This window comes from Arachis stenosperma, chromosome 5, assembly GCF_014773155.1.
Source record: "Arachis stenosperma cultivar V10309 chromosome 5, arast.V10309.gnm1.PFL2, whole genome shotgun sequence".
Lineage (NCBI taxonomy): Eukaryota > Viridiplantae > Streptophyta > Magnoliopsida > Fabales > Fabaceae > Arachis > Arachis stenosperma.
In genome coordinates this window covers 140,512,507-140,531,250 of record NC_080381.1, presented here as the reverse complement: position 1 = coordinate 140,531,250, position 18,744 = coordinate 140,512,507, and the positions used below count along the sequence as shown (strand labels likewise).

Here is an 18,744-nt window from a genome sequence, read left to right as displayed (position 1 = left end):
ATTAATAAAAATAATAAAAATAAAAAATAAATCGTATCTCTTATTAATATTTTTGTGTTATTTCTATTAAGATGAACATAAAATATACTAATTTAATGTCTTTAAATATAATATTTTTATTTATATCTTATCTGTCAAATACAATTTTATATTTTTATATTTCTGTCTTAGTATTATATTTCTATCAACAAAGGCAGCCTTAGTTCATGCAAATACATTACATTATTTCCCTTATCAAAAATATTTTATGAACGTTTAAAAACAATTGATCTATTCTATATGTCAACACGTTCTTGAATTTTGGTGTTATGTTTTCTACTTTTGAAACTTACAAATGTTAAGCCCCATCTTTAAATATTTAGGATGCTGTTTGTTTTAAGTTTTTATTTTTTATTTTTATTTTTTTATATTTTTATTTTTAAAATTTTGTAAAAAAATAAAAGATAAAAACAGAAATATTTTTTGTTTTTACTAATTTTTCTTTCTCTCATAAATTTTCATGAAAACAAAAAATAAAAATAAAAAATAAAAAACATAAACTAAGCATACCTTCAGATTTTATCATATCATACTTCCATTTTTTTAAAAAGTAAAAAAAAAAAGGTGACACACTTCCCAATAAATCCTATGATATGTTTAGGGTTTAATAGGAAGTACTTCCCTTCTACTATGCCAACCTCTGCCTTGAAATATGACAATAGAATAACTCTATGCCTCTACGTACATAGCTACATACCAAACCTATTGTCCCCAACATATATTTTGCTATATAATAATAAAGTTTTGGAAGAATTTTAAGTATACCATCCAGCAAGTATATTGATATTTTAATAATTTTAATTATTGATTTTAATTATAAAAAAATATATAATATATATTAATTAAAATTAATAATAAAAATTATTAAAATATTAATATTTTGAATATATTTAAAAAAAATTTTCTAAAATTTTAGTTTTTGATTTTGTTTTTGGATCAATATTTCAGACCATGTTCAACTTATCTTAATAACGCTATAACAAAAAGTATTTAGTGACAAAATTTGGGTGATAATAATATAACAGTTACAATATATTTTATTTAATTTATATTTTGTGTGATAGTTATATATTTGTTATTGTTATATGTTATGATTGGTAATTATATATTTTTTACAGTTATTAAAAATATTTTTATTGATAATTGTATAATTGTCGTTAAAATTTTTTAGTGATAAAATATAAAATGACTAATATTTAATTATTGAATAAAATTATTAGTGGTTATTGTAACTAAAGTAAAATAAATAATTACTAAAAGTATTTTTTTAGTAATATAACTATCCAAATACCATTTTCTTTGGCATCAAATGATCGTAATTTTAAATTCAAATTATTTTGAAACAAAACTTGAAAAGAGGCAAATTAAAGTGGCTGGATATTGGTTATATATGATTTATGAAAACAACTTTTTTTACTCATTTAATTAAAAGGAGAGAGATAGATAGAAGAAAAAGAAAGAAAAGGAAAGGAAATCCATAACTACAAGTAATTGAATTTTTTTATCGCGCGCTAACCAATCTATTATTGTTTTAATGTTTACGTATAACAATGAAAAATCTAATATCCCCAAGCAGCAAGTAACTATATACTCCATATGATTTTATCCCTTCATATTTATGATTAAATTTATTATTTTATTTAATATATATATATGTATATTTCCACACCATTTATTAGACTTATTAATTATTTATGAAAAATGTCTTTGAAAATTATAATATTGACCTTGATTTTTCACTATGCCAACGTTTTTAAATCCAAGTCATAACTATATTACTCAGTCAAATATTGTATTATTTTTAGATCTAATCAATTAGTTTAAAATTTAATTTTAAGTTACAATCTTATTATTTAATGATGAATTGATGATGAAGATGATGAGCTAGCTCTTTTTCATTTTCCATAACTCTAAACATAATATAACAGTTAAATTAATTAGATTTATAAAAAATATTATATATATAATAAAATTAATTATTAAAATTAAATATTATATATTTATATATAAATACATACGTAATTTAATTTATTTTTAATATATAATTTATATTTCTATATATATTATATATTAATAATTAATTTTAGTAATTGATTTTAACATACATATAACATTGTTCTTGATAAATTTAACCTAATAATTCATATAATTATTATACACAAATCATATTGTTTTATTCATTAAAAAGATTAATTGGCACAATTAATAACGGATGGGATCCCACTCGAAATTCATTAACGGATGTTAATTAAGTGGACCTATACTTTTAATATTCTTCTTCGTCTTCATTTTCACCAAAGAAGTTAGAAACACAATAATTTAAATTTTATAAATTTAACAATTAATACACTTTTATAAATATAACATCACTAAGTAATTATAGTATCTTTAAAAAATTATGAGAAGTCATTATAACATAAAAAATAAAAATCAAATTCTACTTCGGGAAATATATTTCGTATGTGTATAATAATTTTTTTAAAAAGAAATTTTGATTTTTTTTTCAAAATTTAATTTGTATTAATAAAGTCTATGTATAATAATATTATTTGTCATTTGTCTTCTAACCACACGTGTATCATTTCATGATCTGACTCACGGCCACGTTGACATTTTCATTCTTTTAAAGTTTCTAGGATTTGCGTTGTCATTATCTCATCATGCTTGAGCCTCTCTTCACTTTTTTTTCTTAATCTCTCTCTATCTAGTTTCTACTTACAAAAAATTTGGATGCTGAGGCTATATATTTATATTCTAGTTAATAATAATAATAATAATAATAATAATAATAATAATAATAGAAATAACTTTTTTTATTTTAAAATTTGTTAAAAAATTTTAAATTATATCACATATATTTTTGACAGTTAATTTTTTAATAAATTTAAAAACAATTTAACGATAATTTTATAATAACAATTTTCAATGTAAATAAATTAGACATAATTGTTATATATTATTATTGAATTAATCTTAAATTTTTTAAAAATTTAGTTATTAGATATATATTTAATGTAAATAAAAATTTTTAAAAACAAAATTAAAACAAAATAAAATTTAAAAATATTTTAAAGATCATTGATAAAATTCAAGAACACATACACTTTACCCTACTAATAATTAGGGCACGGTACAAACAAACACAACTGAAAATTATTATTTAACCATAATCGTTTCATCCATTTCCGTTGTTTTTATATGAACGAGTTAAATAAGATCAATGTTATTATACCTTATTATGAAAAAATAGAATATTATTCAACAATGTGAAAGGAATCACCCCCCACGTTCATTATGGAAGGTGGCGACTGAATGGGTGACCCAGTAAACTATTTGACCTATGTGATAGTCTTCAAAGGGTGAATAATAATATTCACATATATATAAAATTGTAAAAAATGCGAAAATGAGAGATTAATAATATTAAAGTACCATTAAATTGTTTAATAAAATTCACATATCATAACTTGATTTAATTGCATATGATATTTTATTATTTTGTACATTTTAGAAGAGTCAAAATTCAGAATAGGCGTAACTAAAAAATTATCAAGTGTACAAAATAATCAACATTAACATTCCACTGAATTTGAAGAATTCAAAATCATTTTACATTTATGGGTCTAGTGTTGTTGTTCGTGATGAGCACAAAAAACACACTCTTCTCAATTTGGCAACTACATACCTATATCAGAGACGTGCTTTGACCATATACATTCACATGAATTCATTTTTAATTTTTCTCACCCATCTAATAATAATAATAATAATAATAATAATAATAATATTCCGAAATAAATTCCAAATCAAACTATTCTATTCTATTCTCTTCCAAGTTCATTTCATAATATAATGTAGCATTTCTAAATGAAAAAGGTATATGATGCATGTTTCTAGAAAATAATTAGGCAAATTGCCTTTATTAGATAGTATATGAATTTACACCTTTACACCTCCTCATGAATGATTCCAAGCCTAACCCACAATTGATTCATAGCTTATGCCTTTTAGATATCAATTAAATTAAATCCCATCAATGTAAGTTGTAATAGAAACTCAATATAATCAACTTGTGTTAGTTGTAATAATAATAATAATAATAATGTAAGTTGAAACTACACATGCCGGACCCATTAATCTTAATCATGGGCTAATCAACATGCCTAAGCCCAAATAATACTATTAAGCATTAACCCATTCCTAAGTAGCCAAGTCGGTTAAAACTTAAAAACTTAAAACTAGCTTTTTATACGCAAGAAAATAAAATTTGACTGCTTATACTATAGACTAGTATAGTAATCAAAATTCTTAGTAATCAAATTCAAACATGAACTCTTATGTCTTTTATGTTTCTCTCTCTCTCTCTAAAAAGTACGCCGACACTGCTCTAGGAGATGCAAAAATGAAAAGACTGCCGCTATAGGTGTTAACTAGTTACTTCCATTTTAATTTGCATATCTTCAATCTTTTTATTTCAGGAAAGTATAGGGAGCTAATGGTCTAAGCGTACAATGTGTACAATAGAGATTTAGGATGTATTAGAGATATGACTATTAGTGTTACATTATTTTATTAGATTATGCTTTTGAGATGAGTGGGTTCATGACATGGTATTAGAATTTTAGATCTAAAAAGTCAAGGGTTCAATCCTTGGTAAACTCTAAAATTAACTTAAATTTTTAGGATGAATAATTTTATGACATGAGATGTTTATTATCTGTAGTATTCAGATGATTATTTTAGATAATATAGATAATGTTCATTTTATTCATAAACCAAAATTTAACCCATTGTACACATTATCTTAGCACTACCCTTTTATTTCAGTCAAATTAAAATCCATTGTTTAGGTGTGAACATACACATACATACCAAGGAAGCTAATTAGCTAAGCAACCTTATATACTACTACTCTCTTCCCCTTTTTTGTTTTTTTGTTTTTAAATTAAATATAAAAGCTTGGGTTCATGTATTTGTAATTGTACCCCAATAGATATCTTTTCCTTTTTTTGTATTTTAGAATAGCAAAGAGAATTTGATGAGCCGAGAATATATATTATTAAATTAATTAAAAAAGAAAAGAAAATAATTAATTGGATGCCATGTAACTAGTAGTACGTATAGTACTATTTAATTGGGGGCTATATAACTCGCCCACGTTTGATTTTCTCTTAGCTTAGCACACCTTATTTATATAAAAACCGTTTCATTCTTCAAAACATCTCAAAGGGTCTCCGAGAAGCTAATCAAAATCATAAATTTCTTGGTGGACCTTATTAGGGTAAATATTCATCACCAAAAATAGAAAAAAAAAAAGAAAAAAGAAAAGTAGACCAAAAAAATAAGAACATATTATTGTTTACATGTGCTTAGTAACAACGGTGGCGCATCAAAGGGGGTCAGGTGAGTTCATCCGGTTCACGGCGCAGCGTGGCGGTGACGGCGGAGATGAGGAACACGGCGGCGGCGGTGGTGGTGGAAGAAGAAGCAGATCATATGAACAAGAAGTAGGTAACAAGAAAGAAGATGAGGTGGAAAGAATAACAATGCAAGGTTCAATGGAATTGAGTGAGATCATGCTTTCGGCGCTGACAAATAATGTTGTGTCATCAGGTTCTTCTTCTTCTCAATCTCATCAAAGCGGCACCGACTGGTTTGCTTCTGCTTCTCAGCATCATCCTATGATGACGTCAGATTTTGGACACGTGTCTTCTTTGTCTTGTTTTACTTCTTCATCTTCTTCTTCTGCTTCTGCTTCCTCTTCATGGGTTGGCCAAAAGAGAGGGCGTGAAGAACAACACCACATGATTGGTGCTTCATCTTCATCTTCTTCTTCCTCTTCTCAATCTTATCAATATCAACATCAACATCATCAGAATTTGGTTCAACATCCTGTTCCTAGATTCTTTGGAACCAATCTTGGTGACTTCAAGGTGCTACCTTCTCATCAACCAGAATCATCTTCATCAGGTGCAATTCACTTCCTTTGTTTTTTTTCTCTCTCTCTTAGTTCATATTTTTATCATTTTTTAATATTTTAAAGGAAATTAAATTAAAAGACTTGGCAACTTGTTCAAAAAAATTATTGCACCATTAATGAGTATATATATATATATATATATGAACAATAATGTTTGGAAATAATAAAAAATTAGCTTGCACCGTTTAAAGTTATTTTATCTAATATTTATTAATTAGCATTAGAATACTTGTTTAATTTAATATTATGTAATTTTAGATATTGTCTATTATTTAATATTACGGATACTTGAAGGATAACACTGGGTTATATATATTGCAATTCTCTCTCTCATTTAGGTCATGGTTTATATTGCATGCATAAACACTTTTCTCATGAATTGTTGTTTTCTTCCATTTTTTAATACTGGGAATAGATTAATGAACTATAGAACATGATTATGCAACTAATTGAACAATGGCATTTTCTGAGAAATTCCGTTAAGATTAACATTAGTTGCTAATGAAGTTAGTGGTGCTGCATGTTAATCACCTTTCACACTTACCTTATTTCATTAATTCATTTCATACACGTTTTATTAAAAATATAATAAAGCATTAACTTAAACGTATAGTGGTGCAATTTCATGATCACTTTATTAAACTTAAACTCGAGCCAATTCATAAATAATTTTACTAAATTATTAATTAATAATTCTAAAAAAAATTAATTTTAAGGAAAAAATTGGATAATCTTATATATATTTTTTTCTTATAAAGCAGTGACAGAAGAAGCTTCCTCCATCACCACGGCGGCCACGGCAGCCACGGCAGCCACCGTAACCACCATGACACCGGCAACGCCGTCGAGCGAAGCCGCATCATATGAAGAAACAGGGGAGAGAAGGAGAAGGTACAGAGGAGTTAGGCAAAGGCCATGGGGAAAATGGGCAGCGGAGATTCGAGATCCACACAAGGCGGCAAGAGTGTGGCTCGGAACATTCGACACGGCGGAAGCCGCCGCAAGAGCCTACGACGAAGCCGCATTGAGATTCAGAGGAAACAGAGCAAAACTCAATTTTCCAGAGAATGTAAGAGCAGTGCCACGCCCAATTCAACCACCTTTCTCTGCCGCCGCCGCCACAACCACCGCCACCACACATTTCCGCCACCCTCCGCCGCAGATGTACCATCCAGAACCACCACCACCACCACCATTGGTTCAACAACAGCAGCCACAGTTTCAGGGAAACAATGAGATCAGAGACTATTTGGAATATTCTCTGCTTCTTCAGAGTTCTGGTGATTTTCAACAACATCAACAACAACAAATTAATCAACAACCTTCGAATTTGTTACAACAGTTGTACTATAATTCACAATTGGCGGCGCTTCAATCTTCTTCATCATCATCTTCTTCTTCTTCAGTTGTGCCACCAGCTTCGGTGTTTTCAGCTTCTGCTCAACCGTCCTCTGCTTCACTTCCCCTGTTTCCTAGTCAGCAAATGGTGTTTTTCCGGCCACCGGGAAACCAACCTCACGGCGGCGGAGACGGTGCCGGCGGGTTAAACTTTCTCCCTTCAACTTGGTCAGATACCAGTGGCTATCCACCACCACCTGGTTGATATAGAATCTCTTGTTACTCTGTCTTTTTTTTTTTTAATTTTTAATTTTAAACTTTGTTTATTAAAATATATAACTTTGTATTTGTTTTCCTTTTTCCTTTTTCTTTTCTTATTTTTGAGAAAAAAAATTGACCATAAATTCCTTGAACAATTGCTTTTAGGTTTAGAGTTTTTTTTTTTAATTTTTAATTTATTGAAAAAAATATGAGATGGGATTATTATAAGGTTATTAAGAGTTTTTTTTTTAATTTTATTTTCTTAATATATTTGTTGTTTGCCACCTTTTACAAATTAGGTTGGAGATAGAGATATGATTTGTATATTAAATAATATAGAAAACAATAAATAAATATAGAAGTTAAAAAATAAAAATAAGAAGTATAAAAAAAAAAGAATTTCTTATTGTTAAAGTACTTGGGTATTTGTATTTGTCTGATAAAGAGTTTGAAGGAAAAGACAAAGCAGCACTTGGGTTCAAAGGTGTTAATTTGATTCTGTGTATTGTATAAGATGGATATGAATATATGATGTTAACATTTTTTTTTCTCAATTATCCGTAGAAAGATGTAGAAACCCATAGCTTTTTATATAACCTTGTATGTTATCCACTCTACAGCCATAGATATTTTATTAAAAAAAATTATTTGTATACTTTAAATCTTTTTTTGTTTAGTAATATATTTGGCTGTGACTTAGTTATCATCATGATGATTATTCCACGATGATTATTCTTTATCTTTCTGTGTTATAGTGATACATTTGATATATTCTAATCTTACTGATTAAGAGTGATACTATATACATTTGATACAATCAATACTGTTTGGATTAACTCAGATTTTTCATGAAAAGTAATTTAATTGATATTTCCTAAAAGATTACTATTGAATTAAATAATGATTAATGTAAAATTGAATAGTAGTTTATTAATATTATAATGCATAATTATATGATGTTTAAAAAGTTATATTAACAAAAGTAATTATATTTTTATATTCACAATTTTAATTCTTATATGAGAGAATGGATTTTATCAGATAATAATAGTTAATCTTTTAACGCCAACTTGTTTATTATTTAATAAATACGAAATTCTGGTATATATTAATTAAATTGAAGGCAATATATGTAAATTATTTAATACAGGAGTAGAAATAGTAAACAGGTAACTTCACATTTAACATGCTAAATTTGCAATAAAGTTAATTGATATAAGCTTAGTCTACGGTTCTGTAATAGACTATTTAAAGAATACTAAACCTAATAAAATGTCTCATAATTTAAAAAAATTAAAATAGCAAAATAAACAAATAAATAAAAAATTAAATTAAAGATATTAAAACATAAAAATGTTATATAATAAAGAAATAAGTAGTTTGACGAATAAAAATATCAAAAACACTATTCGTATACTAAAATTAATTATTAAAATCAATCACCAATGTATTTATGTATATATATATATATTTGATATAATTTATTTTCAATGCATATTTATATTTTAACATATATTTTATACTGATAACTAATTTTGATGGTTGATTTTGATGTATACATAATATAATGATAAAAATATTTAAATAGCATAAAAACAAATTCAAATCATTATTAAATTTTTAAAATAGTTTTAAACTTAAATTAATTATCAGATTAAATACAGGTGTATGCTTCTACTAGGTCAACTTTTCTTTTTCCACTCCTAGTTCTCTGTCACAACACATGCATCTTCCACTTGCCAAAGGCATGCATGGAATTTGAATTTCAATAGTTGGCTAAAATAATCCAAGACCACCCCACCATTGAAGTGGGTAGTTAGTTATTAACTTTGGCTGATTGATGGTGTGAAAATGTAACTGATTTTTGTGTTAATTTCTAAGATGAGAAGTCCAAGAGATACAGACCAGTCAAACCAAATTTAGTTTAAGAACATGAAGGACTTTATGCATTATTATTATTTGTTCAAACAATCACCTTGTCAAAAGGCAGGCTTATCTAAAATTTAAAGTTAGCTTAGGTTTCAAGGTTTCTTTATGAAATTATCAAATTTGAACAAACTTTTCAGGGTATGAAATTGGTTTAAAAAAAGAAGATTCAACAGAAAAATACTCATTCAAATGACAGATCTAAGTTTAAAATTGCAACAAAATATCGTTATAAAAATTCCTTCCAACTTAACTCTATGGCTCTAGTATTTTTTATTGGCTCTTAATGAGTATCTTCACTTATATACAACTCTCATTCTAAAATTCAATCCAACGTAATTCGTTCGGATAGGATTGTCAATTCGATTCGTAATGGATAGAATAGGTACGGGTTAATGTAGATGTTGCACTAAAAACTTCTCACTAAATGCAAAAAATTCATAACCACTAAAAAAATCAGTTCTATTAATTAATAATATAATACGTTTTTTTTACATAAAAGTCAGTTCTACTTTAAATTATTATTAAGTTATATAATAATATTGCATTTTTTTGGTAATCTGCGGATATAGTCTCTACTCAGAACTGGTAAAATTAGGGTTGGGACATTCTGAACCCGCGAATAGAATTAGAGTTAGATCCAAACTCTACCCTACCTTACCCATTGCCAATTTGCCATCCCCAAGTAAAACACTACTAGAAATAGGGATTTTTTTTAGACAAAAATTTCAAATGAAATTTATTCCGTCTGAATGACTTTTTAATTTTGGACAAATTTGGGACAAATGTTGAACAACATTTAGTGGAGGTTATGAAAGAATATATTATGTCCTAAATTTGTCTAAATTTTGTCCTAAATTTTTTTTGGATGGCGCTAAAATTTTCATACATATTAGCAATACATTTTGGACAAAAATTATAATTCATCTGTATTCATACAGATTTGGGACGCATTTTGAAAAATGTGAATTCTATTCTAAATTTGTCTATAATTAATCTTAAATGTTTTTATTATAGTTAACCATTCGAAGTAGCCAAAATTCTTTCCGACAAATTTGAGACGAAAATAACATCATTTGTAAATTCTGTTTAAAGGTGCATCAATTTTCAAATGTTTATTGAAAATTTTAGCAGTTAGTATAAAAATATTGTTTATATCTCAAATTTGTCTATAATTTATCCCAAATATTTTTACTATTTCAAAATAATTTTTTTCCTAAAATAAATTTAATTATATATAACTTATAAAAAGGTACATTTTTTTGTTTCTAAAACTCAATTTTAAAACCTCTCGATCAAAATATCGATCAAAATATGAAATAATCATCATATAAATTAATATTTTATTTATTATTACACATATTTTAAAAATTAGATTAATAGATATGTTAGTACTTATTTATGCATCCGTCTTTTATAGCAACTAAATTTTTTGTCTTTACAAAATTAGTTTTAATATATTTTAACATTATTCATATATTAGTAACATTATTTTTTAATTCACATAAAAATGTAAAATAAAATAAAATAAAAATAAAATCAAACAAAATTCAATTAAACTCTTTTGTCCTCAAACTTTTCATTAATTTTGTAAAAAAAATATTTTATTTTAATTTATTGTCTCAAAATAAAAGTATAAATATTATTTAATTTATAATAATTAAGATAATATATTTTAAATAAGTCTATTAAAATATAATGAAATTAAATTTTTGTCATTTTTTTTTCTCATAACCATTGCCAAACTCTTAAATTCAATATTTTTTCCAACTAAAAAATATTTATAACCACTCATTCCTGTATATTCCTATATTTCTGTATATAGAATATGGAAACGTTTTCGGATATGTTTAGTTAAGCGTTTGAACCATCAAGTTACATTTAGTTTTTTTGAAAGCTTTATTTGTTATTTGGCTATTTATTCTTCTTCTAAAAACAAACGTAATTTTACCTTCTAATCCAGGTTTATTTAAAGATAGAAATTCTAATTTTTGCATTCACTTTCTTAAGTTAGATTGAAATTTATTTTTTATTTATCAATTTTATCCTTCATTGTTTATATAATTAATTTTATTATTATTTTTTATAATATTTTTTCTCTAATACTCTCTCATGCATATTATTATTTTTTGTTTATATGATTTTTTTACCTGTTATTTTTGTTGTATGGAATAATAAAAATAAAATCATAGCGTATTAAAAGAGAGTACTAAGAATATCTATATAAAAACTATTGTCAAAAACTTTTAGATTTGTTTTTGTCACTTAGATATGTAATTGTTAATTATTTTTAGTACTCTCTTATTATTGTAATTCTCGTATACTATGTTTTTGTGTAATTTTTTTATAATATAAATTATAATCCCATTAAATAAGGCAAATTAAATAAAAAATTAATCATAAATAATAATAATCATAAATATTAGATTCCAAAATAATATTAAAAATAAGATTAGTAAGAGTACTAGAATAAGAATATGATGTAAAAAGAATACTAAATTAAAGTTCTGACGTTAATACTTAAAATTTAAGAAAAATGTATTATAAAATTAATTATATTATAAAATTAATTAATAAAATTTATTTAAATATATAAATTAAAATAAAAGAATAATATAAAAAATTATTTAAGTTGATATTTATTTTAGTAATTTTTTTTATTTAAAAGTGATTTTAAGTAATGTAATCCAAACAATATTTATGTTACTATAATCCATTTTAATATAAAAATGGTCCAATATAAATTACCTTTAACAAAATCAAACCATCATGATTTAAATTAATTCTCAACAAATTAGTACTTAATAAAATAAAATTATATATAATTTAAATTTAAAAATTTTAATATAATTTAAACAATATAATTTAAATATTTTAAATAATAGCGTACATACAAATTTTATATAATTTATTATATTAAATTGATAATTTTAAATTATATATTTAAATAAACACATTTAAATTATTCATCTTTTATTATCTTATAGTGATATCTAACCGAGGTTAACCTCTTTTTCAAGTCTTTTCGGTCGTGTGATCTTTCAAACATGTGGCAATTGAATTTGCCTGTAAAATTCAACAATTTCAAAAATCAATTTGACTATCCCAGCTCGTATTAATAGAGAATTTTAACTCAAGTGACATAATTTAAAATGGTCAATTTAAACACATAACTTAAAATGTTCTATTTAAACTCTAGCAATAAAGTTATGTAATTTAAAACTGTCATCACATTTTTTTTAAATTATCTCATTCAAATTAGTACTCAATAAAATAAAATTATATATAATTTAAATTTAAAAATTTTAATATAATTTGAAGAATATAATTTAAACATTTCCAACAATAGAGTACATGAATAAATAGTGAAATTTGAGTGAAAAAAACTGAGTCAAAAATTTAGAATTTTTTATTTTTGTTGTTTCGTGATAATTCAGGATAAGTGACGAAATTTAAGCGTTAGTAATGACATTAAGTATGTGTTTAAATTGACCTTTGTCAAACTAAAATTTGAATAAAAGTGATTTTTGTAGAATTAATTTTAGATAGATGTAAATTTATGCCAACATGATTTATGTTTGGTAATTTTATACTAAAATTAATTTTGATAAAATAAATATTATTTAAATAATATTAATTAAAATCATTTTAGATAAATAATTAGTTAATTAATAAAAAATATAATATTAAATTATAATGTTATTTTTTTAAGTATATTTAATTTTTTTATATTTTTTATATAGTATTTTTTATATATTAAATTTGTACTATACATTTTCTCTTTGAAAATAATTAACCAAAATAATGCACAGTAATTAAATTTTAAAATGGCAAGACAGAAATAATTTTATTCTAATACCACATGTTAGATAATTTCTGTGATCAGGAAGAGATTGTGAGATACTAGATAGTTAGAGATACACCACAAAAAAATGGAGTCACAAAAAGACTGAATCGTACACTACTTAAGAAAGCAAGGTGTATGCACTCTAATTTTGGATTAAGCAGAGAATTGTGGGTTGATTCAGTTGCTACAACGTGCTACATAGTAAATCGATTTCCACATTCTTCTTTAGATGGAGATACACCTTATAAGGTGTGGTTAGAGAAACATGGAGATTACGAGAAACACAGAGTCTTTGAATGCACGACTTATTATCATATCAAAGACAATAAACTAGATGAAAGAGCTAAGAAGAGAATCTTCTTAGGGTATCCAAAAGGGGTTCAAGGCTATCGTCTTTAGAGCGTAAGTGATTCTAAATTTGTAATCAGCAGGGATATAACCTTTAATGAAAGATCCATGGTAGTTTTGTCAAAAATTTATGACGGCAGATGATGGTGATGTTGAAAAAATTATAAACACTCAAGTGGTAGAGATAGAGTTTAAAAACTAACCAATAGATTATAGTCATGTCCAGGTGGAGCATCTTAATGCTACTCACGAAAATGAGGAGGACAATGAACTTGATTATGAGGAGATTCAGCGGAAAAATACACATGTATGACAACAGCAACAACAGGATTCTTTGGTATCCACTAAGCCAAAGAAAAATTACAAACTCGTACAGAAGCTTGGGTCAGACAAGCTTCTGAGACATTATGGACAGTTAAATTTAGTAGAGTATGCACTCTCGGTAGAGAAAAATGAGCCAGTCACCTTCAAACAAGCTATCAAAGACAAGGATAGTGAGAGCTGGTTGGTTGCTATGGAAGAAGAGATGTAGTCTATTCGTAAAAACAAGACATGGGAGGTGGTCCCATTGTCCGTGAAAAAGACTGCTATTGGTTATAAGTGGGTGTATAAAAGAAAAGAAGACTCTACTAAATCGGATGGTACAAGATTCAAGACTAGGTTAGTGGCCAAGGGATTCGCATAGAAAGAAGGAGTTGATTATAATGATGATATTTTCTCTTGTAGTAAAATACACTTCTATTCGAATGCTTTTAAGTATTGTAGCTAATGGCGATCTTGAGTTAGAACAACTAGATATGAAGACAGCGTTCTTACACGATGATTTAGAGGAAGAAATTTATATGTATCAACCTAAGGGTTTCAAAGTTGAGGGTAAAAAAGGTCAGGTTTGTTGCTTGGGGAAATTGCTTTATGAATTGAAACAATCTCTTTGACAGTGGTACAAGTGATTTGATTTCTTTATTTTAAAACAAGGTTTCTTTAGAAGTAACTAAGATTGTTGTATATACATTTATAAGTTTCTTGGAGGTAATTATATCTATCTTTTATTGTATGTGAATGAGATGCTCATTACTTCCAAGAGCAAGGTGGAGATAGATAGGTTCAAGATTTAACTTGGTGAAGAGTTTGAAACAAAAAATTTGGGTGCTGCGAAAAAAATCTTAAGCATAGAGATTAGAAGATAGATATTAAGTCAAAAATTATTCTTGAGCCAAAAAAGCTACATTGAACGCATTATCGAAAGGTTTGAGATGAAAAATGCTAAGTCGGTGGTGACTCCATTGACTCCACATTTCAGGTTCTCAGGTAAACAATCTCCTACAACAGCAGAAGATAAGACTTACATGGACAATATACCTTACGCAAGTGATGTAGACAGCCTAATGTACGCTATGGTATGCACGCGCCCAGACATTTCACAAGCAGTCAGTGTTATTAGCAGGTTTATGAAAAATCCAGAGAAGACACACTGGGAAGCAGTCAAATAGATATTAAGATATTTAAAGGGTACCATTGGCACATGTTTATGGTTTGGTGGTAAATCATCATGTCAAATTAGCAATTTTGTTGATTCTAATTATGCTGGTGATCTAGATAGAGACGATCTACAACTAGTTATGTATATAAAATATATGGTGCTCCGGTTAGTTGGCGATCGATGTTACAAGCACTATCTACTACAGAGGCTGAGTACATGGCAGTAGCAGAAGAGGTGAAGGAGATATTGTGGTTAAGAGGTTTTCTAGATGATTTAGGTTTTAAGCAAAATTGTGTGAATCTTAGTTGTGATAGCCAAAGTGTGATTCATTTGGCTAAAAATCAGGTTCATCATACTCGTACCAAGCATATTGATATTAGGTATCATTTTGTGCGTGATGTTATAGAGAAAAGTGACATTTCTTTCGTGAAGGTATACACAAATGAAAACCCAACAGACATATTGACTAAAGTAGTGTCAGAAAATAAATTTCAGCATTACTTGGATTTGCTCAACATTATTCCATGTTAAGTATTACATGGCAAATAAAGGAAATACATTTCGTTTGATCCTGGTAAAGGGTATGTAAGCAGTCATTGTTAAGACGATGCAACCGAATACGACTACTACAATTTGTTCGTTCAAAATTTGAGTCAGTTTTTCAAATTGTGACCGAATTGGAGAATTGGGAGAATACAAGAAGAATAAGAGCAAACTTAGGAAGTAAAATAAAGTTTGCAAAAAGTTTTAATAGGAGAGAACTTGTAGAAAATTTTTATAGGAGGATTTTATCCTTATTCATTGAAATTATAACATAGATGATACTATATATATTTCTGTAGCATTGTAATTGAAACATCATCAAAAATAAGAAAGAAGATTAATTCACATCATATTATATAGAGTAATTACATCATATTTTCTCATATTGGCTTTGTTATAGTTAGTGCATTATTGTGGATAGTGTTCAATTTCATATTACTTTATATCTATTAAAAGTCTAAATTCCGCTGCAGACTCAACAAGATTGGAAACCCCAAAAATACTTTTAACATTGCATTTCTCATTGTATTTGTGTTTGGGGATGTTGTTGTGGGGGAGGAGGGAGGTGGTGGGATGAAATTTATAATATGGAGTGTCCATTGTCCATGTTGTTCTATTCAATATTCTCGTGTGTTCATTTAATTTAGTTTTGAAGTAACGACTCTATGTCAAATGTAGCAAAAGCACATGGTTCTTTAGAATTTCAGAAGGACGTTTAATTTAGTTATCAATTAGGTTCTTTTAGTTTAAATTTCTCTTTAAAGTTAGATTCTAAAGATTGTTCAGAAACATCCAAAGATGATCTAAATATTGAGCAAGAACTTTACATGCGAAAAGAAAAGACAAATGAGCAAGAAATGATCACAAAATGTTAAGTTTAATGACGCTGCGCACAAGTTAAAAGATTAAGGACGTCAACTAAAAGCTCAACAGAAAAGAATTGGTTTTACCGATGAAAAGACACTTCATACTTTATATAAAAAGTTGAATCTCCCACTTTCCTCAACCTTGTCTGATCCTGCGAAAGATGAGTTTGGAACAGATTTTAGTGATGATGAGAATGATAACATGAATGATTGAAGTCTGGAGTATATGTTGTTTTTTTTATATTTAGATTAAGGAATTTTTAGGTGAATTAGTTAATATATTTTAATTTATTCATAATTTGCGACCTTTTTAAAAATTTTCTTTGTTTTAGTTTAATTATTTTTTTCTTATTTTAATTTGATTACATTTATAGACAATAGTATTTTAATAATAAATATTTTTTAAATCTTTTATTGAATTAATTTTTTATGATTTTATTATGTATTTATAATTTAAATAATATAATATAAAAAATTTGTTTATTATAATGATTTTAATATAGAAACCAAATTGTATACAATTTATTTTTTTAAATATTTAAATATTAAATAGTAAATTATTTTGTATGAAAATTATTTGAAATATTATATTAAATTTGTAAAAAAATTTGTGTGAAAATATTTTTTATTTTATATGAGATTTGTTTTAAATACGTAAATTATATTAAATTAAATTTGTCTGAAATTTAATCGAAAAGAAATATTTGAATTGTCTAAATTTTGTTTAAAAAAATCGGTTATAGTTGACTAAATTAGTTAGAAATTTGTCTGAAAGGAAGTGTATTTTTTGTTTGAAATTTATCTAAAATAAAATATTTTTAGGTTTGAAATTTATCCGAAATACATTGTCTTTATATTAGCTAATCTGTCTAAGATACGTCATAATAGTTAGAAATATAGCAGATAAATGCTTATTCGAAATTCATTACAAAATCGTTTAAAAAAATTTCGGACAAAATTTCAGACAAAATGTAAATTAGCAACAAGAATTTTTTGGACAAAAAAAATTCATCTCAATTTTGTTCAAAACAAAAAATTTGTCTCTAATTTATGCAAAATTGATCTCAATTTCGTCTCAAAATTCGTATGAGTCATTCTATGAGAATTTTTAATAAAAAATAATAAAAAAATACTTATGGTATGACATAATTTGTATAATCTATCTTCTATAAATAAGTAATATTCCAATCAAATGGTTATTATCTCTCTGCAACATTATTTTAATGATTATATAAGTAATACATAATTTAAATGTAAGTATTTTTCTGTTATTTTTTATTGGATATTTTCATAAAAAAATTTATGCGTCTAACAAAAGAATAATATTTTTATTGTCATTTTTAATTGATAAATTGCGAGTTGTCTAAATAAAAAAATTAGATGGGTTTTACTCAAATTAAAATTCTCTTAACTCGTGTTAAGTTCAAGAGGAATTTCTCTTTTGTCTTGTAGCTTAGTTTTCTTTTGTCTGGACTTTAGTGAGTTTAATCCCGTCTTTCAATTTAAAAAAAAAAACGCAATAATTATCAATTATTTAAAATTATTGTGTTCTCTATTTATTTTATTTTTATTTCATTGTGTATATTACATATTAGTGGAAACTATATATATATATATATATAAATCATTAGTCCAATTAAAACCTGCAATGTTTCATATTGGAGTCACATTCTCCGGTTTACTTCCATTCCCAACAAACCTAACTTTGTTTCCATTTTACTTTAAATATATAGATATATAGAATAAAAAAGATTTGTTGTGCATAAAAAAACGTGCAAAATGATATAATATTAAAATTTGTTTGAAACATTATTTTCGTTTTCGGTGAGCTATGCCTATAATATACAGAACAAAAATGAATCCATGTTATGTCACTCATTTCATCATCAATTATGCATTATGCATCTTTATTTTTGGTCGGTAGTTATAGCTAGTATCATGCATATACATGTTAATTGTTTTATGTCATTTAGTTAATATTTTTTCTATTTAAAGTACCATGTGTTGGTCCATGATACGGTGTACATTGTTGATCCCACCCACCTTTGAATTATTATTTTTTAAATTAATTACGACTAATATATTTTTAAGTGGTTTTTGAAATTTAATTTTAAAT

At 26.0% G+C, this 18,744-nt stretch overlaps 1 protein-coding gene across 2 annotated transcripts; it reads left to right on the top strand.

The window, feature by feature from the left end:
- Positions 1-5,022: 5,022 nt before the first annotated feature.
- LOC130981787 (ethylene-responsive transcription factor ABR1-like) lies at positions 5,023-8,172 on the top strand. Of its 2 annotated transcripts, none has more exons than XM_057905490.1 (2): positions 5,023-6,009; positions 6,778-8,172. In XM_057905490.1, exons 1-2 carry the CDS (start codon positions 5,403-5,405, stop codon positions 7,620-7,622), a joined length of 1,452 nt encoding a protein of 483 aa, XP_057761473.1. In that variant the 5' UTR covers positions 5,023-5,402; the 3' UTR covers positions 7,623-8,172. The 2 variants fall into 2 exon arrangements, with proteins under 2 accessions (XP_057761473.1, XP_057761474.1); XM_057905491.1 differs by having other exon boundaries at positions 5,025-6,009; positions 6,781-8,172.
- The last annotated feature ends 10,572 nt before the right edge of the window (positions 8,173-18,744 follow it).

Excerpts from the sequence above, each read along its gene's own strand:
- LOC130981787 (XM_057905490.1), top strand. The coding sequence starts at position 5,403 with ATGTGCTTAGTAACAACGGTGGCGCATCAAAGGGGGTCAGGTGAGTTC. Across the intron at positions 6,010-6,777 it reads ACCAGAATCATCTTCATCAG|CAGTGACAGAAGAAGCTTCC; the intron begins GTGCAATTCACT and ends TTTCTTATAAAG.